Below are 21,232 nucleotides of genomic sequence, written 5' to 3'. Positions count from 1 at the left end.
CAGCTAGAGTGAGATGAAGGGTTGACCATCTATGCAAGTCTTGCTTAGTTTTTTCCATGCAGACAGCAAAATTTTGTTGATAAAGAGCTTTGTTTTCTTGTGATGTTTACCCCGAGGTATTTAAACTGTTCTGCAATGATAAAAGGTAGGGTGTCTAATCTAATATTATATGCTTGAGAATTCACTGGAAAGAGCACACTTTTATTCAGATTAATTCTGAGACCAGAGATCTTTTGAAATTCTGTGAGTGCTGTTAAGACTGCAGGCACAGAATTTTGTGGGTCTGATATATACAGTACCATATCATCTGCATATAGAAAACTTTTCTGTTCCAGTCCTTCTCTGATAATCTCCTTTATCTGATCAGCATTTCGACAGTGTATTGCCAGTGGTTCAATGGCGAATGCAAACAGCATCGGTGACAAGGGGCATCCTTGTCTGGTACCACATTCTAGTTTAAAGTAGTCTGAACAAATGTTGTTGATACAAATTGAAGCTTCTGGATTGGTATATAGTATATTTATATAGTAATTTGATCCATGCACAAATGTTCGGGCCAAACCCAAATTTCTCCAATGTAGTAAAAAGTTATTTCCATTCAATCATGTCAAATGCTTTTTCTGCATCCAATGATAATATTTCTGGGGTGTTTGACTTAGTTGGTGAGTATATTACATTAAACAGGCGTCGAAGATTGGAAGCTAAGTGTCGACCCTTGATAAATTCAGTTTGATCTTGTGATATTACCGAAGGGAGCACTTTCTCCATCCTTCTAGCTATGATTTTTGAGAGTATCTTAACGTCATAATTCAAAAATGAAATTGGTCTGTATGATGCACATTGTAATAAGTCCTTATTTTGTTTAGGAAAAACGGTGATTAATGTTTGGCGAAAAGTTTGAGGAAGAGTTTGATTGTCTCTGGCTTCTGTAAATGTTGCTAATAGGAGGGGAGCTAGCTGAGCGGAGAATTTCTTATAAAATTCTGCAGGTAGCCGTCAGGGCCTGCTGCTTTCCCGCCTTGAAGTGACTTTATAGCATCTATTAATTCTGATAACGCCAGAGGTTTATCCAGTTCCTCCGCACTAACTGTATCTATTTGTGGTATCTGTAATGTATCCAGAAATGCATTAGATTGTGTGTTGTCTTCTTTAAACTCAGTAGAATATAAGGATTTATAGTAGCCTATCATTGTTACTGTTTCAAGGCCTTGGATTGGCCGGTGATGTTATCACATCGGTAATCCAGAAATCACCTGAGGCTCATTTAGGCCCAAGTTACATGCAGAATTTCCGTCACTTACAGAGTTGAGTACTTGGATTGTTATCACATTTTGATCTCTTTTGATGGTCTTTATATAAACTCACTGGCCACTTTATTAGGTACACTTTTATAGTACCGGGTTGGCCCCCCTTTTGCCTTCAGAACAACCTTAATTTTTCATGGCATAGAATCAACAAGATGCTGGAAACATTCAGATTGTGGTCCATATTCACTTGATAGCATCACACAGTTGCTGCAGATTTGTTGGCTGCACATCCATGATGCAAATCTCTCGTTCCACCACATCCCAAAGGTGCTTTACTGGGTTAAGATCTGGTGACTGTGGAGGCCATGTGAGTCCAGTGAGCTCATTGTCATGTTCAACAAACCAGTTGGAGGTGATTTGAGCTTTGTGGCATGGCATGTTATCCTGCCATCAAATGATGAGTTCACTGCGGTCATAAAAGGATGGACATTGTCAGCAACAATACTCCGGTAGACTGTGGCATTTAAACGATGCTCAGTTGGTACTAAGGGGCACAAAGTGTGCCAAGAAAATATCACTCACACCATTACACCACCACTTTGACACAAGACAGGATTGATCCATGAGTTAATGTTGTTGACACCAAATTCTGACCCCACCACTCTAATGTCGCAGCAGAAATTGTGACTCATCAGACCAGGCTTCAATTTTCCAATCTTCTGTTGTCCAGTTTTACTGAGTCCGTGTGAATTGTAGACTCGGTTGCCTGTTCTTAGCTGACAGGAATGTCACCCGGTGTGGTCTCCTGCTGCTGTAGCCCCCCACCTGCTTCAAGATTTAACGTGTTGTGTGTTCAGAGATGCTCTTCTGCATACCTCAGTTGTAACGAGTGGTCATTTAAGTTACTGTTGCCTTTCTAGCAGCTCATACCAGTCTGGGCATTCTCTTCTGACCTCTGGCATCAACAAGCCATTTTCACCCAGAGAAATGACGCTCACTGATATTTTCCCATTTTCAGGCCATTCTCTGTAAACCCTAGAGATGGTTGGGTGTGAAAATCCCAGTAGATCAGCAGTTTCTGAAATACTCGGACCAGCCAGTCTGGCACCAACAGCCACACCGCGTTCAAAATCACTTCAATCTCCTTTCTTCTTCTCCATTGTGATGCTCGGTTTGAACTTCAGCAGGTGGTCTTGACAATGTCTACATGCTGAAATGCACTGTGTTGCTGCCATGTGATTGGCTGATGAGATATTTGCGTTATCAAGCAGTCAAGCAGGTGTACCCAATAAAGTGGCCGATGAGTGTATATACTGTATATTCCAACAGGTGGCATGTTAAAACTGCTTTTTACAAATCCCATACCAAATGGCGTTTCATGGTGCACTGCAAACCTTACCACTGAGGTCTACACTGATTACTTATATTTCACCCTGTGTAAGACGTGGAGCACAACTAGTCATTTTTAAAATAATTGCACACTCATCAGTGAGCAGAGCGTTCTCATAGTAGTTGGAGGTGATAGCTCCAAGGTCTATGGACGCGAGCTTAAAGTCTTGTTAATACTTTGTCCTCATATTTGACTGAAAATGCCTTCCACATTTTAAATGATGGCACGTTTGAAAGACCTAATCAGTGTGTGCCTGTGTCCCATAGTGGAGTTGTGTCATGTCCATACTTGGTTTGTGCTAGTATAGACTCTTCTTCTTCTTCTTTCAGCTGCTCCCGTTAGGGGTTGTCACAGTGGATCATCATCTTCCATATCTTCCTGTCCTCTACATCTTGCTCTGTCACAACCATCACCTTCATGTCCTCTCTCACCACATCTATAAACCTTCTCTTAGTCCTTCCTCTGTCCCTCTTCCCTGGCAGCTCTGTCCTTAGCACCCTTCTCTCATTATACCCAGCATCTCTCCTCTGCACATGTCTAAACCAATACAATCTCGCCTCTCTGACTTTGTCTCCCAACCGTCCAGCCTAAGCTGACCCTCTAATGTCCTCATTGCTAATCCTCTCTATCCTCGTCAAACCCAATGCAAATCTTAACATCTTTAGCTCTGCCATCTCCAGCTCTGTCTCCTGTGACACCGTCTCCAGCCCATTTAACATAGCTGGTCTCACTACCATCCTGTAGACCTTCCCTTTCACTCTTGCTGATACCCGTCTGTCACAAATCACTCCTGACACTCTTCTCCACCCACTCCACCCTGCCTGCACTCTCTTCTTCACTTCTCTTCCACAATCCCCATTACTCTGTACTGTTGATCCCAAGTATTTAAACTCCTCCACCTTCACCAACTCTACTCTCTCATCCTCACCATTCCACTGACCTCCCTGTCATTCCCACACATGTATTCTGTCTTGGTGGTCCTACTGACCTTCATTCATCTCCTCTCTAGACTCTAGTAGTGTTAAATATGGGTTCATAGGTGGCAGTCTGACATCCTTTTACAGTTTTATCAGTGCAGTTGGCTCTGGTTCATTCTCCACCTTAAGTCGTCCCAGTGTGTGTTGAGTTTGTCTGTTTCAGTGAATTGGCACTCTTTTCAGGGTTGGCTCTGGCATGCTGCCACCCTGTCTGGGAATGAGCAGATGTTCTAAATTAATGAACTTAACCCCCATCCCATCCAAGGTTGGTTCCTCTCTTGTACAGACACAGTGCTGCTGCTGGGATGGGCTGTGGCTTCCTGCGGAGAAAATTAGTCTATGGGTTTATCAGTTTGCTATATTTTAATCATATGATGCAGGTTGTGGTTGAGTGACAGTTCATTATTCTCATTTGTGGAAGGAGCACAATAGACAAGAAAAAGGGTTTGGGGTTCCACTCCGTAAATTAACAATCTTCTTCTTCTTTCGGTTGCTCCCGTTTGGTGTTGTTACTGTCTTCAAAATAACATTAGGGCTAGAGGGTGGTCTCCAAAGACGGAACTAACTGCGGGAAGCAAGCGGCTGGCTTTATATGTAGCGGGCTGGAAGAGGAGGGTCCAACGGGCGGAAGTGAGGTCAGTAGGAAGGTGTGGTCTGGAGGTGAAAGTGGAATCCGGTTGGGTTTTAAGTGGTCTTTCCTTCCTGTGATCTGCAGAGGTGGGAGAAAAGGTATTAGTACACTTTGTCACCCTCGGAGTCAACGTATTACCCTTAGTTAAGCCCTTTGACTGCCTCCCATGTGCATGTATGTGACACATCGTACTCATTATTTAAGAGTTATGCTTGAAATTTCTTAATCTAATTACTACTTTTACAGTTTTTGATTAACTTTAAACTCAATTTTCTGTTAACAGGTTGTTTCATCTCGATCATTTGAGATTGATTATAAAAACGACTGTTTTCTGAAGGATGGCAGACCTTTCCGCTACATCTCAGGCAGCATACATTATAATCGCATCCCCAGTTACTATTGGAAAGACCGATTACTGAAAATGTTCATGGCAGGATTAAACGCCATACAGATGTAAGTAATCCATATTTGTGAACTTGCTAGTAGAATTCTTACTGACTGTCTCATGCTGTCATATGAGAAGCACACACCACAAGGATTTGTCAAGTGTAATCGCCATGTATTTACTCTACTGTGGCACTACATAACAAATAACCTTTATTTGGCATTTACCCATTCCATCGTGAGAGCCATCTTATTCCTTTTTTATTTTCACCATGGTTTTTTTTTCCCCAAAGGTTCCTGGAAATAGACGTGAAATTTCACATGTCATTTGGTTTCTAGATCTGCATGTGGAACCTGCAACAACCTGCCTCCGCTAGGCTGTAGTGATGTCGTGGTTTTAGCCTGTGTCATTATGCACACAAACTACAAAAAGCTTTATTCCACCCCACAGTGATGTTACTCCATTTTATTTCATTACTAGACGTATTGGGTGGATTTCATTTCTCTTCACTTTATGATGTTGCGTATTTTCTCTCCAGTAAACGTCACCTTTCTTTGTTTTCTCAAATCGCATGCCTGCTGTCTTTAGGCCTGTACATCTGTATTAGTAATGTTCACTTTGCATGTTCTCCCCGTGTCTGCGTGGGTTTCCTCCCACAGTCCAAAGACATGCAGGTTAGGTGGATTGGCGATTCTAAATTGTCCCTACTGTGTGCTTGGTGTGTGTGTGTGTGCCCTGAGGTGGGTTGGCGCCCTGCCCGGGATTGGTTCCTGCCTTGCGCCCTGTGTTGGCTGGGTTTGGCTCCACCAGACCCCCATGACCCTGTGTTCGGATTCAGCGGGTTGGAAAATGGATGGATGGATGGATGGGAGTGCTTGATTCACATTTACTACGTCGTATCAAAGCTAATGCGCTTTCAGTGTCCGCATTTGAGCTTTGTATCATGGTTTGTTATCCTGCTGGAAGGAGCCATCAGAAGGTAACTGGGGATGAACATGGTCAGCAACAATACTCGGGTAGGCTGTGGCATTTAAACGATACTCAGTTGGTACTAAGGGTGTGTCAAGGAAATATCCCCCACACCATTACACCACCACCACCACCACCAGCCTGAACCGCTGATACAAGGCAGGATGGATCCCTGCTTTCATGTTATTGATGACAAATTCTGACCCTGAATGACGCAGTAGAAATCAAGACTCATCTGACCAGGCCACATTTTTCCAGTCTTCTGTTGCCTAATTTTGGTGAGCCTGTGTGATTTGTACCCACAGTTTCCTGTTTTTACCTGACAGGCATGGCACCCGGTGTGGTGGTCTGCTGCTGTAGCCCACCTGCTTCAAGGTTTGACGTGTTGTGTGTTTAGTGATGCTCTTCTGCACACCTCAGTTGTAACAAGTGGTCATTTGAGTTACTGTTGCCTTTCTGTCAGCTCAGACCAGTCTGGCCATTCTCCTCTGACCTCTGGCATCAACAAGGCATTGAACTGCCACTCACTGGTATTTTTCCTTTTTCAGACCATTCTCTGTAAACCCTAGAGATGGTTGTGCGTGAAAATCCCAGTAGATCAGCAGTTTCTGAAATACTCAGAGCAGCCCGTCAGGCACCGACAGCCCCGCCACGTTCAGAGTCACTTCGATCGCCTTTCTTCTTCCCCATTGTGATGCTCGGTTTGAACTTGAGCAGGTGGTCTTGAGAATGTCTACGTGCTGAAATGCAATGAGATGCTGCCATGTGATTGGCCGATGAGACATTTTCGCCCAGACGACTGCCACTCACTGGATATTTTCCCTTTATAGCCTGAACGTCACCTCTATTTATGTTTTCTCAAATCACATGACTGCTGCCTTTAGGCCTTTTTACATATGTTTTAATAATGTTCACTTGGGAGTGCTTGATTCATATTTACTACGTCGTATCAAAGTTAATGCGCCTTCAGTGTCCGCATTTTGTCAGGCGTGTGTCACCTTAACAGAGATCACATCACTCTTGTGGTGTTAGATTAGGGGGTTTGATTGCCACTTGCAAAGGGCTTCCTCTTCTTAACATCTCTGTCCATGGTTAGTTTAATCTACCCAATTACAAGGGAATTAGCATCTTTTTTTTTTTTAAATGCGGTCAACGGCTAACGATTGTGAGAGATAAACGGACTCTGAGGCTGAATCAGTTGAGAGGATTGATCTGGTACTTGTGCAAGTTGTTTTATGTGATCTTGTGTATGTTGAGATTTTGTACCTGGCAGAAACATTTCCCATAATCCACAGCAGTTTCATGTGGTTAGATCAGTCACATGTTGGATCACATTCATACCGTTCCTCACATGAACCGCTCTATTGTTCAGTTGTGTGACAAGACCACTAGGGGGTGTACCAGCCACCCAACCCGACACAGACAGACACAGGAGGCACACGTAAAATCAAATAAGTATTTTATGTTCCTTCGCCTGTGGGCAACGTCTTCCCCATTCCCACAGGCATAACACAGTCCAAGCACTAAGCCCAAACACAATATCACAAATCTCTTCTTCTTCTCCTCCACTCCTCTCCAGCAAGCTTTGTCTCCCTCCTCCCGACTCTGGCTTCTGGAGTAGTGGCCGCAGGCTCCTTTAATAAGGCATCCGAAGTGCTCCTGATGCTTGATTGCTCGTTTCCAGCTGCACTTCCAGGTGTGGCAGAAGAATCGCCCACATGGGCTCAGGAACCACTGTAGCACCCCCTTGGTGGCACCCCCGGATCCCAACAGGACCGAAGAGAACTCCATCTCCAATAGAGCCCTGTGGGTATCCGAGGCACCACATGCTACCCAGAGGGTCGGCCATCTAGCGTCCCGGGGGAGGTATTGTGCAGCTGATGCCCGTTCCCTCAGACCATATGCAGAAGAGGTGTTCCAGCTGGGGCCCCACCACAGCTTGGTAGTGCAGTAAGACCACTATTTCTTGACCACAGTGTCAGTACATTCGTTTTGGTCTGAACCAGAGGGCAAAGCCCTGTTGACATCTACCTGAACGAACCGGGCCACAAGGGGCAATTGCTGCAGAAATTGAAGAAACCGTTTCAAATGAACTAGGTGTGAAAATGCTTCAGAGTCATTTGGTGTCATTTTTCTCCAGTTATCTTTCCTGTTCCTGGAATAGGACACTGGCGTAGATGATGTGTTGCCCTGAGGGGACTGGTCAGGCGGTCTCATGGTCTGGAATCCCTACAGATTTTATTTTTTCTCCAGCCGTCTGGAGTTTTTTTTGTTTTTTCTGTCCCCCCTGGCCATTGAACCTTACTCTTATTCGATGTAAATTAATGTTGATTTATTTTGTTTTCTTATTGTGTCTTTTATTTTTCTATTCTTTATTATGTAAAGCACTTTGAGCTACTGTTTGTATGAAAATGTGCTATATAAATAAATGTTGTTGATAAGAAACAAATTGTCAGACTTTTGTTCTATTTCACAGGGGTCTTTTTTTTTTGTCTGCCCTGTTGTACATTTCACGTTACCAGTAGTGGGGCTGGACAGCTAGCAGGTTTAGTACAATTTAGAATCTGGTAGTATAATTTTTTGTGAATTAAAAAAAAATGTTGGTATACATTTGTAATAAACAGTATTTTTTTAACTATTTATTAAGAATGTCAAAAACAAACAACATCACTTTTCTACATAGTCACCTTCGTTTGCAATGCAATTTTCCCAACATCATACCAACTTTTTAATGCCCAATTACTGCTCCTCCCGCCTTCACCTTTTCCAACAAAAAATTAAAGTGTGGAAACTTTTTGAACGTCCCTCCTATATAGTGTCCGAAAGGGCATAGACTTCACCTGGTTTGTCTGCAAACAAAGCCTAAGCTGTACGGCGCCTCACCAGACAGCCAGAAGGTTTTATTGACGCAGCCCCTGCAAAAATAGTTGCAGCTTCGGCTAACTTGTTCTGCAGTCCTTCTGTTCACGTGTCTCTTTCAGGATTCAAGAAGTTTTGTGGGAAACCAGCTACCAGCTATTCCTGATATTTATTTAAAGACAACATTACTGAATCTTGCAGGTTCCTGGCTGCCTATAGGAGCATTTTCTTGTCAAGTGTCCCCGCGGTGTTTTGGAAGGTTGATGGATTTTGCCTGTTCAGAGAAATGATGTTTTCCCAGCTTTCCCCATCTCAGTCTTAAAGTTGATATTGAGTTTGAGACTAAAATTGTATAATGGGGACAAGTCAGGATAGATAAATAGATAGACGAATAGCTAATATATAGAATGTGACCTGCAAGACTTTCATGTTTTCAAAATTATATTTGTTTTTGTTGCATTTAATTGTGTAGTTTCATTTAACTGTGCTACAATATATAATATATGTAACGGTGCATAACACACCGGGATTGTGCCTTAATGCAAGTGTGCCTTAAAAGAAAAAATTTAATTGACTCTTACTATACTCTAAGGTTGAAGAACAGTAAATATGGCAACCACTTGAGTGGCTTACTGGAAGTTTTGTCTCTTTTTTTTAACACAGTTATGTACCTTGGAACTTCCATGAGACTGTACAAAACCAGTACAACTTCAAAGGGGACAGGGATTTAGAGCACTTTCTGCAGCTGGCCAATGATATCGGACTACTGGTAATTTTAAGACCAGGTCCATATATTTGTGCTGAGTGGGAAATGGTAAGTAAAAATATTTGAGTTTTCATACAGTGTACATCAGGCCTATCAACTGAGCTCATACCCTTCAGTAATATCCATTAATCTTCTCTCTCTCTCTACATATATCTATACTAATAAAAGGCAAAGCCCTCACTGACTGACTCACTGACTGACTCACTGACTCATCACTAATTCTCCAAGTTCCCGTGTAGGTAGAAGGCTGAAATTTGGCAGGCTCATTCTTTACAGCTTACTTACAAAAGTTGGTCAGGTTTCATTTCAAAATTCTACACGTAATGGTCATAACTGGAACCTATTTTTTCGTCCATATACTATAATAGACTTCTGCTCGATGGTAATTTAGTGCTTGCCCATATAAGGCCGTCCGTCAGTGGCAATCCAATAGAAACACTGCCGCTAAATATTCACGGGTGAAGGACTGTGCTTATGCAGAGGAAGATGAGATGGTCAGGGTGATGTTTGGCACAAACTCAGCGAAACTGCAAGAGAAACTTTTAAGTGCCCGGTCTTAGATATATATATATATATATATATATATATGTGTATATGTGTATATATATATATATATATATATATATGTGTATATATATATATATATATATATGTATATATATATATATATATATATATATATATATATATATATATATATATATATATATATATATATATATATATATATATATATATATATATATATATATATATATATATATATATATATATATATATATATATATATATATATATATATATATATATATATATATATATATATATATATATATATATATATATATATATATATATATATATATATATATATATATATATATTGTAAAGGACCGAGGAGACAGTAGCAAGGGTTGGGGTTTTCCGCCCCGTGATATTGTAAACAAAAAAAAAGGTCAAAATTATAAACAAACAGTTCATATCGCGCGACCACTCCTGGCGCCGCGCCATTTTATTGGGGAGGAGCCGGAAGTGGAGGAATGCGGGAAGGACCGCAAGGGAGGATGGGAAGGATGACGCCAGGGCAAGATGGCGGAGGAAGGGCGGAAGTATCGCGACCGCGGTCAATCCAGGCCTATGGTGCAGGAAGGTCTTTCTTTCTATGAGGAAGCAGAGGGAGAAAGTTAATACCCCACCATTCCCTGGCGGCGAGTGGTTTCCCAGGTGCTATCGAATCAATCCGCTGCCTCCTACTAGCTGCAAGCGCGTGACACATCCCCCTTAGCCCAGGACCGCCAGGTCGGGCGGACCTAACCGAGAGGTCGTGGAATACGAGAGAGGGCATCGGCATTGGCCTGAAGGGTGCCCCGCCGATAAGTGACAGTGAACTTATACGGCTGTAAGTCCAGGAACCACCTGGTGACCCGCTGGATTCACTCTTTGTGTAGGGACATCCACTGAAGTGCAGCGGATCAGTCACCAGAGCGAATTCGCACCCAGCAGGTAGTAACGGAGGTGGGTCACTGCCCACTTAATGGCCAAGGCCTCCTCTCCACTGCCGCGCACCGGCCCCGTCCATCAGTTTCCGCTAAGGTACATCACAGGGTGCTCGACACCATCGACGCTTTGGCTCAGCACGCACCCAGGCCTGTGTCCGCGCCGGTCTGGAGAATAAACGGAGCCCAAAATCGGGCGTCCGTAACACAGGTGCCGACGCTAGGGCCTTCTTTAGGTCACTGAACGCTGTTCTGCTTTGTCGGTCCACACCACGATAGGGGAGCCTTTTGTCAGGTCAGTCAAGGGTGCTGCTCTTCGAGAAACGGGAACAAACCGGCGGTAGTAACTCGCAAGCCCCAAGAAAGCCTGCACCTGTTTCTTGGTACTCGGACGGGCCATTCTAAGATGTCTTTAACTTTGAGCTCTGTGGCCGCACCTGTCCTTGTCCCACGAGGTAGCCTAAATATTTGGCCTCCTTTAATCCAAAAACACTTCCGGGGTTTATGCGGAGGCCGGCTTTAGCCAGTGTTCGGAGGACAGCTGCACCTGCAGTAGATGCTCCTCCCAGGTGCCGGAATAGATGACAACGCCATCCAGGTAGGCGGCGCTATAGGACTGGTGGGGCTTCAGCACTCTATCTACCAGACGCTGAAGGTCGCCGGGCCCCGTGCAGCCCAAATGGGAGGACCTTGTACTGCCAGTGCCCGCTAGGGGTGCTAAAGGCCGCTTTTCTCCTTTGCGGATGCCGCTAAAGGAATTTGCCAATACCCTTTGTCATGTCAAGGGTAGTCAGATATCGAGCCGCACTCCAGCCGCCAAGGAGGTCGCCAATGCGGGCATGGGGTAGGCATCGAACTTGAGATCTGATTCAGACGCCTAAAGTCATTACAGAACCTCCAGGAGCCGCCTGGCTTGGAGACGAGGACAATAGGGCTGGACCAGGGACTATGGCTCTCTTCAATTATGTCCATGTCCAACATACGCTTCACCTCCAGTTCGACCTCTGCGCTGCTTTGCCTCCGGAGTCGGTAGGGCCTCTCCCGGACGATTACCCCGGCCCGGACTATATCGCGGCTCAATCAGCGCGTCCGCCGGGTGACTCGCCACTACCTCGGGATGGCTCGGAGTGTTTGGGCTAACTCCTGCCGCTGCTTGGGGTCAGCTCTTCGCCGAGGTTAAGGGCAGTTGTGCTTGTAAAAGGGAGAGTGACCTATGGGAGCTGGGAGCTCCTCTCTATCTCCAGGGCTTTAACAGGTTGACATGATAGATCCTTCACCGGTCGACGCATTGGGCTGTTTCACCAAATAGTCGACGCAGTCCTTTCTCTCCTTAACCTCGTAAGGCCCTTGCCAGTGAGCGAGCAGCTTCGAAAGTGGGAGGTCGGACGAGCACCATAACTCGTCCCCGGGCGAACTCCCTGAGGACGGAGTTGCGTTGTAACACCGGCCTGCGCTGCTTGCGCACGCAGTCACGGCTCTTTAGGAGGGGCCTGATCTTTGTGAGTCGGTCGCGCAGTTGCGCCACGCATCAAAATGTTAGAGGAGGGAAGAGCCTCGCCTCCCAGCCTTCTTTAGGATGTCGAGGATTCCCCGGGTTGTCGCCCGATAGTAATTCAAAGGGGAGAAGCCTGTAGAGGCCTGGGGTACCTCCCGTAGGCAAAAGCACGAGCGGGAGGAGCTGGTCCCAGTTCCTGCCGCCCCGCTGACTACCTTGCGGAGCATCTGCTTAAGCGCCTGATTAAATCGCTCACCAACCCGCCAGTTTGCGGGTGATAGACTGACGCTTTCAGGTGCTTTATCTGCAGTAATTTGGCTACCTCCTTGAACGATCCAAGTGAAGGGCGCACTCTGGTCCGTGAGGACCTCCTTGGGTATGCCCACGCGGAAAACAAATTAACCAGTTCCCGCGATGCTTTTAGTATTAGCGAGCGCAGGGGAACCGCTCTGGGTACCGGGTGGCATAGTCCACCATGACTAGGATATACTTGTGGCCACGGGTTGAGGGCTCCAGGGTCCCACCAAATCGACCCCTATCCTTTCAAAGGGGATGTCCACGAGGGGAATAGGGACTAGAGGAGCACGGTCCCTCCTAGGAATCTGGCGGGTCTGGCACCGACAGGATTGACAGAACCGCCGGACCTCCTCATTGATCCCAGGCCAGTAAAAGCGAGCTTAATCCTTCCAGTGTTTTTCGCCCCGAGGTGGGCTTAGGAGGTGAGCATGTGCCAACTCGCATATCTCCCGCCGGAAGGTACGCTGAATTAGCAACAACTTCCGACCTCGCCTCATGGGTAGCCACCGGTACAACAGATCATTCTCAAGGACAAAGAAGGGTTCCCGCGTGTGGATCCGCCCGCTGTTGAGCTGTTAGGCAGAACGATCGCATTCCGGCAAAGCGCAGGGAGTCATCATTCCACTGCTCCTCTTAAAGGAGGCCGGCGTGGACCGAAATTGATGGTCCAGGCCGAGAGGGTCTTGGGGCCTGGGCCCGGGAAGAGTTCCCTGGCTAGTCCCTTCTCCGCGGAATCTTCCGGTCAAGGTCCGAGCCACGAAAGGTCCCCGAGACACCAGCCATAGGGCCTGCCCTTGTGCACGGCGTGGAGGCCGCTGGAGGGGTGCCTTTTCCCCTCATAACAAGATCCAACGAGGCCCCGAGCGCGTAATGGCTTACCGCTGATTCTTTTAGACCAGTCTTGTCCCAAATCACTGGGAAGGGGGTCAGGTAACACAGCACCGCCATTTGATTGGTTCCCCTTCCAGGTGACATAGCAGTGAGCTGAACGATATGACCTAGTCCCCCATGCACACAGGTGACCAACAAATGCTGTTTTAACCACTGTTGCGTAAGACAAAACGGCGAGCAACAATGGTAATGTTGCTGCCGGAATCAAACAAAGCCACCACGGCGCGCTCCATTTAGCAACACCACTCCCGATTCGACTCGCCAAGGGATGCGGCGGGTACAATACCTCTCCGCGATGTCCAGCTGCAGTCCATAGGCTCCGGGCGATGTGATGGGGCAGTTTGGCAGCAGGTGCCGGTCTCGCCACACTTGAAACAGCGCGGCGGACCCGCTCTCTCTGGCTCTGGCTGGCGCTTCTGCAGCGCGCCGAGGGGCTCGGGTGGCCGCCGCCCCTGCCGGTTCCCGCGAGCAGGCTTTTCTGACCCCCAAGTCGGAGGACCGCCAACTGACGCTCCAGGACGCCGAGGAGGCCCGACATGTTCTGATAGGCGGTCCCCGACCTGCTGGGCGAGGGAACTGGGCATCGATTGACCAGGCCTTCACAGGCCACCCGCCGACCACTTTCCGCCTGCCGGGCTCTCTGGCCGTAGCCAGCGCCCATCTTGCCCCAGAACTCAACGCCTGGGCGCGAAGGGCTTTTCGGGTCAAAGACCCAGTTCCGCCATTCGCCGCCTGCTGGCCCGGCTAATGCCGAAGGGCCAGTATTTCGGGCTTGAGGAGGTCGTAATTAGCGCCTCCTCCTCAGGGAGGTCATAATAGGCCCGCAGCGCTGGTCCTTCAGGTATGGCGCCAAGATGGACGCCACTGACCGCTGCCACTGCTCCGGTGGCCGCCCTCTCAAACATGCCCAGGTAGGCATCGACGCCCTCCGGGGCCCATCGGACATAGGATGAGGCGGCTGCCTGGGCGGGTCTGGTCTCGCTCGCTGGGCTTCCACTAACCTGGCCTCGTGGCCTCCAGCTCCCGGTGGTGGCGGCTTGCGCAGCTGCAGCCTGGAGCTGGTCATTCATTCCTGCAGCACGTGTTGAGGTCCTGTCCCTCCGCATTCCGGGATCTCTATCCTGCCGACTACGCCACTTGTAAAGGACCGAGGAGACAGTAGCAAGGGTTGGGGTTTTCCGCCCCGTGATATTGTAAATACAAAAAAAAACAGGTCAAAATTATAAACAAACAGTTCATATCGCGCGACGCCGACTCCTGGCGCCGCGCCATTTTATTGGGGAGGAGCCGAAGTGGAGGAATGCGGGAAGGACCGCAAGGGAGGATGGGAAGGATGACGCCAGGGCAAGATGGCGGAGGAAGGGCGGAAGTATCGCGACTGCGGTCAATCCAGGCCTATGGTGCAGGAAGGTCTTTCTTTCTATGAGGAAGCAGAGGGAGAAAGTTAATACCCCACCATTCCCTGGCGGCTAATGGTTTCCCAGGTGCTATCGAATCAATCCGCTGCCTCCTACTACAAGTATGTGACATATATATATATATATATATATATATATATATATATATATAATATATATATATATGTATATATATATATATATATATATATATATATATATATATATATATATATATATATATATATATATATATATATATATATATATATATATATATATATATATATATATATATATATATATATATATATATATATATATATATATATATATATATATATATATATATATATATATATATATATATATATATATATATATATGTATATATATATATATATATATATGTATATATATATATATATATATGTATATATATATATATATATATATATATATATATATATATATATATATATATATATATATATGTGTATATATATGTGTGTGTGTGTGTGTGTGTGTGTGTATATATATATATATACAGTGGTGTGAAAAACTATTTGCCCCCTTCCTGATTTCTTATTCTTTTGCATGTTTGTCACGCAAAATGTTTCTGATCATCAAACACATTTAACCATTAGTCAAATATAACACAAGTAAACACAAAATGCAGTTTTAAATGATGGTTTTATTATTTAGGAGAAAAATCCAAACCCACATGGCCCTGTGTGAAAAAGTAATTGCCCCTGAACCTAATAACTGGTTGGGCCACCCTTAGCAGCAATAACTGCAATCAAGCTGCTTATGCGATAACTTGCAGTGAGTCTTTTCCCGCGACTCTGGAGGAATTTTGGCCCACTCATCTTTGCAGAATTGTTGTAATTCAGCTTTATTTGAGGGTTTTCTAGCATGAACCGCTTTTTAAGGTCATGCCATAGCATCTCAATTGGATTCAGGTCAGGACTTTGACTAGGCCACTCCAAAGTCTTCATTTTGTTTTTCTTCAGCCATTCAGAGGTGGATTTGCTGGTGTGTTTTGGGTCATTGTCCTGTTGCAGCACCCAAGATCGCTTCAGCTTGAGTTGACGAACAGATGGCCGGACATTCTCCTTCAGGATTTTTTGGTAGACAGTAGAATTCATGGTTCCATCTATCACAGCAAGCCTTCCAGGTCCTGAAGCAGCAAAACAACCCCAGACCATCACACTACCACCACAATATTTTACTGTTGGTATGATGTTCTTTTCTGAAATGCTGTGTTCCTTTTACGCCAGATGTAACGGACATTTGCCTTCCAAAAAGTTCAACTTTTGTCTCATCAGTCCACAAGGTATTTTCCCAAAAGTCTTGGCAATCATTGAGATGTTTCTTAGCAAAATTGAGACGAGCCCTAATGTTCTTTTTGCTTAACAGTGGTTTGTGTCTTGGAAATCTGCCATGCAGGCCGTTTTTGCCCAGTCTCTTTCTTATGGTGGGGTCGTGAACACTGACCTTAATTGAGGCAAGTGAGGCCTGCAGTTCTTTAGACGTTGTCCTGGGGTCTTTTGTGACCTCTCAGATGAGTCGTCTCTGCGCTCTTGGGGTAATTTTGGTCGGCCGGCCACTCCTGGGAAGGTTCACCACTGTTCCATGTTTTTGCCATTTGTGGATAATGGCTCTCACTGTGGTTCGCTGGAGTCACAAAGCTTTAGAAATGGCTTTCTAACCTTTACCAGACTGATAGATCTCAATTACTTCTGTTCTCATTTGTTCCTGAATTTCTTTGGATCTTGGCATGATGTCTAGCTTTTGAGGTGCTTTTGGTCTACTTCTCTGTGTCAGGCAGCTCCTATTTAAGTGATTTCTTGATTGAAACAGGTGTGGCAGTGGAAATTGAACTCAGGTGTGATACACCACAGTTAGGTTATTTTTGAACAAGGGGGCAATTACTTTTTCACACAGGGCCATGTAGGTTTGGATTTTTTTTCTCCCTAAATAATAAAAACCATCATTTAAAAACTGCATTTTGTGTTTACTTGTGTTATATTTGACTAATGGTTAAATGTGTTTGATGATCAGAAACATTTTGTGTGACAAACATGCAAAAGAATAAGAAATCAGGAAGGGGGCAAATAGTTTTTCACACCACTGTATGTATATATGTATATGTATATGTATATATGTGTATATATATATGTGTATGTATATATGTGTATATAGATATGTATGTGTATATATATGTATATATATATGTGTATATATATATATATATGTATATATGTATGTATATATGTGTATATATGTATGTATGTATATATATATGTATACTAGCAGAATACCCGCGCTTGGCAGCGGAGAAGTAGTGTGTTAAAGAAGGAAAGAGAAAGAAAAGGAAACATTTTGAAAATAACGTAACATGATTGTCAATGTAATTGTTTTGTCACTGTTATGAGTGTCGCTGTGATATATATATATATAAAATACCAAGGCCGCAGCGATGTCATGTGTTAAAGAAGTTATGAAAAGAAAAGGAAACATTTTAAAAATAATGTAACATGATTGTCAAAGTAATTGTTTTGTGTATTTGGCGGCAGCGCCACAAAGTTTTTTCGCCTACCTGCATCAGAAAATGTACCACAACGCCTGACATGCCTCCTTTTTAGTGTTTTCTCACAGCTTGGATTGCTGCTGTCATATATATATACACACACACACACATACATACATATATATACACATACATATCTTCATATCTACATATCTATATACATATCTACATATACACATATATATATACATACCCTTCTACATCATATATACACACACATACATACACACGCACAAATTATATATATGTGTGTATGTATGCATGTGTGTGTGTGTGTGTGTGTGTATATATATAAATATATATATAATGTAGATAGGGGTGTGTGTGTATATATATATATATATATATATATATATATATATATATATATATATATATATATATATATATATATATATATACACACATACATACATACATACATATATATATATATATATATATATATATATATATCTATATATATATATCACACATATATACAAACATACACACAGGTATATATATGTGTATATGTTTGTATGTGTCTATATGTGTGTGTATAGCTTTGGTCACTGAGTGCAAGGGAAAAATAATAAAATATAGTCTATAAGTTATTAAACAGTAAAACATTAACGCTTTTAAGAAGTACAGGTACATTGAGCACTACTGGAGTGGTTGCGGGTAAACTACATTTTAAAGACTGTGTAACACAACAGGTAAGGAACTAACAGCAGCTAAAATGTATATGGATCATCTCGGTCAGAGATCCCTTTTGAAAGGCGCTACACGACGGCTGTGATATAGAAATTACATTTTCTATGTGAACGTTCAAATTTGTGCCTCTGATAATGTGCCTTACCGGCATTTAAAGAAAATTAGTTTTGTGTCCTCTGCACTGTTAAGAGAGAAAGGCTTTGGTTTGGGATAAAAGGAAAAAAGGTGTAAAGAAAGGAAAGTTGCCTTTTTCTTTTATATAGTATAGAGAGATGTGTTCGCTGACGTTATGATCGCCTTTTGGGGACAGTTGCGTTGGGTCTTGTGTAGACTGGTGAAACGCCCCTGCCATTATTCAGCTGTGATGGCACTGTCAGTCCTCCACTCGTGTGCGTGCCTTCATAATCCGAGGTGAGGATCTCATAATCGTATACGCAAAAGAAAGTGTGAATCGCCTTAATATTATTTTGCCGTGGTGTAGAAAAGGGGTCCCGTGTTTGCACTTGTCTGGGCTATAGCGCAAGGGGAGGATGAAAAAAATTAAAAGTGCTCACTTTGACTTAAGGTAGAAGCGCAGTCAGCGTCTCAAAGGCCGGCACAGCTATGCACGCTGGCTGGCTGTTCGACTTTTGCTGGGCAGGAGACCACAGTTTTGCAGACACGCTCAGGATATCAAAAGTCTCAGCGCTCTTTGGAGGTCATTCATATATTATATATATATATAGCAAAATCCCCGCGCCTCGCAGCGGAGAAGTAGTGTGTTAAAGAAGTAATGAAAAAGAAAAGGAAACATTTTAATAATAACGTAACATGATTGACATTGACATGAGTGTTGCTGTCATATATATGCCTGCCTAAATAAGTCACCCTCGCTTTGCTCTTACTTTATTTACCGTTCATTTAATCATGGCTATTGGCGGAAAAATTATAAAATGGAAGGAGGATGGCTTTACCAAAACAATTATTGATGGCTTAATCGATTATTCATAAAGCTTGAATTGGTGATGTTTTTCTGTGTTAACCTCATATTTTTCAGACTTCTTCTCAAACTAAGGTGGTGCCCGCGATCGCAGCGGAGAAGTAGTGTGTTAAAAAAGCTAGAAAAAGAAAAGGGAACATTTTAAAAATAACGTAACATGATTGTCAATATACAGTATTTGTTTTGTGAGTGTTACTGAGTGTTGCTGTCATCAAGGATTTGATTATCATTATTTCTTTCAATCAGGTTCAGTATTTGTAGGATGTGATGTGTTCATGTTACATTCCGTGTTTGTCAATCGTTGTAAAGATGACAGGTTTTATTCATCGATTCGTTTCTTACTGCATCAATAAACAGCTCGTCTTCTTCTTTATCTGAGACCTGACACACTGCATGCACGGGTTTTTTTACACTGTCTTCCTTTAGCGGGACATTGACTTTTTCCACCGTGTGCTTTGTTTCCGCAGTAGTTGGATTTATGAATATGCTTATATGTATGAGACGCTTCATATTTTTTGCTGCCTTTTCAATTGTGTAATTCGGTTTTTGTTCAGCGCTTTGGAACTGTTGCCTTTATCTGTGCACTGCGCCAGTTCACGGAGCCACTCGTGTACATGCATCGAAGTTTCCCAGCTGTGCTGGTGCCATCTCCTGCTATGTCCATGGCTGTATTTAATGTTACCTTAGTCCTAGCACTTAAAACTTTCTCTCGCAGTTTCGCTGAGTTTGTGTCAAACACCACCCTGGCCATCTCATCTTCCTCTCCATAAGCACAGTCCTTCACCCGTGAATATTTACCCCGTGGCAGTTTGCTATTGGATTGCCGCTGACGGACGGCCTTATATGGGCAGGCACTAAATTACAAACGCCAGCGGCAGCCTGTCTATGAACTTAATTTAAAGTGTAGGTTTACATCGCGGCTTTGTTTCCGAAGTAGCAGAACTCATGAATATGGTTGTTTAAGTCACTCGCTCGCTTCTTATTGTTTCGCTGCCTTCTCAATTATATAATGCATGTTTTCTTCAGCGCTTTTTTCAGGTCTTCCTGGTTTTCTATGTACTGCGTGATTACGTGTGAGGCGTGATGATGTCACACGAAACTCCGCCCCCACGGCGTTGAAGCTCATCTCCATTACAGTAAATGGAGAAAAACTGCTTCCAGTTATGACCATTACGCGTAGAATTTCGATATAAAACCTGCCCAACTTTTGTAAGGAAGCTGTAAGGAATGAACCTGCCAAATTTCAGCCTTCCACCCACACGGGAAGTTGGAGAATTAGTGATGAGTCAGTGAGTGAGTGAGTGAGTGAGGGCTTTGCCTTTTATTAGTATAGATATGTATATGTATATATGTGTGTATATATATATATGTATATATATATATATATATATACACATACCCCGATCTACATACGCTCAAATAGACAAACCATACACCGTGGCGCAATAGTAGAGGCTTCGCCGCTAGTGCCAATGTCCGAGGTTCGATTCCTGAGAGGGGGTGCACTGAGTATGTACGCACGCTTTACGATTCATTTCAGCCTCGCATCCCCTTGGTTTGAGACGTATGAAAAAATATGCAGTTAACGCAGAAAGACAGATCACCAATTGAAGCTTTATGAATAATGGATACTTTATTCGCCATCAATGATTGTTTTGGTAAAGCCATACTCAGTGTATTCATTAGATGAACGGTAAAAAAGTAAGAGCAAGGGGAGGGTGACTTATTGAGGCACGCAGGCAAAACCACAATAGCATGCGGGCTCGCTGTAGTGCGCGTCAACTCGATCTGAATTGCGCAATCACATTCGAAAAAATATATCTTTTCAAGTTCTATTTAGTCCATATGTGTCAAACTCAAGGTCTGCTGGCCACATCCGCCCGGCGGTAATTATATCCGCCTCATAGATCATTTTATATATTATTGTTATTAATGGCCCTGGTATATGAAGCGCTGGTAACACAATAAACTACAGATCCCATAATGCAGCGCTTCAGCTGCCTTGCCGAACACTTACCATGTTAATCAAGTTTAGCTTATGATGCTGCAAGTTATTGTGAAGCTAGCCCACACGATGCTGAAGAGAAAAGGTGATTCTGAAAATAGAGCCTTTAAAAACCGATGGGAGGCTGAGTATATGTTTACTGAACCCGTTTGTCTCATT

The 21,232-nt window shown here is 43.8% G+C and overlaps 1 protein-coding gene across 2 annotated transcripts in view; it reads left to right on the top strand.

Moving 5' to 3' along the window:
* Positions 1–21,232, top strand: part of glb1 (galactosidase, beta 1) — a 119,618-nt gene that overhangs the window by 9,484 nt on the left and 88,902 nt on the right. For both annotated transcript variants that reach the window (XR_005630797.1, XM_039737706.1), the window contains exons 2-3: positions 4,529–4,698; positions 9,122–9,272. Coding sequence is in view for 1 of the 2 variants with exons in the window: in XM_039737706.1 (XP_039593640.1) it covers positions 4,529–4,698; positions 9,122–9,272 (321 nt within the window). In the remaining variant the exon portion in view is untranslated. The remainder of the gene's footprint in view (positions 1–4,528; positions 4,699–9,121; positions 9,273–21,232) is intronic.

This window comes from Polypterus senegalus, chromosome 15 (assembly GCF_016835505.1).
Source record: "Polypterus senegalus isolate Bchr_013 chromosome 15, ASM1683550v1, whole genome shotgun sequence".
Lineage (NCBI taxonomy): Eukaryota > Metazoa > Chordata > Cladistia > Polypteriformes > Polypteridae > Polypterus > Polypterus senegalus.
Note: the sequence above shows the minus strand (reverse complement) of the source record. Positions and strands in the feature narration are given on the sequence as shown.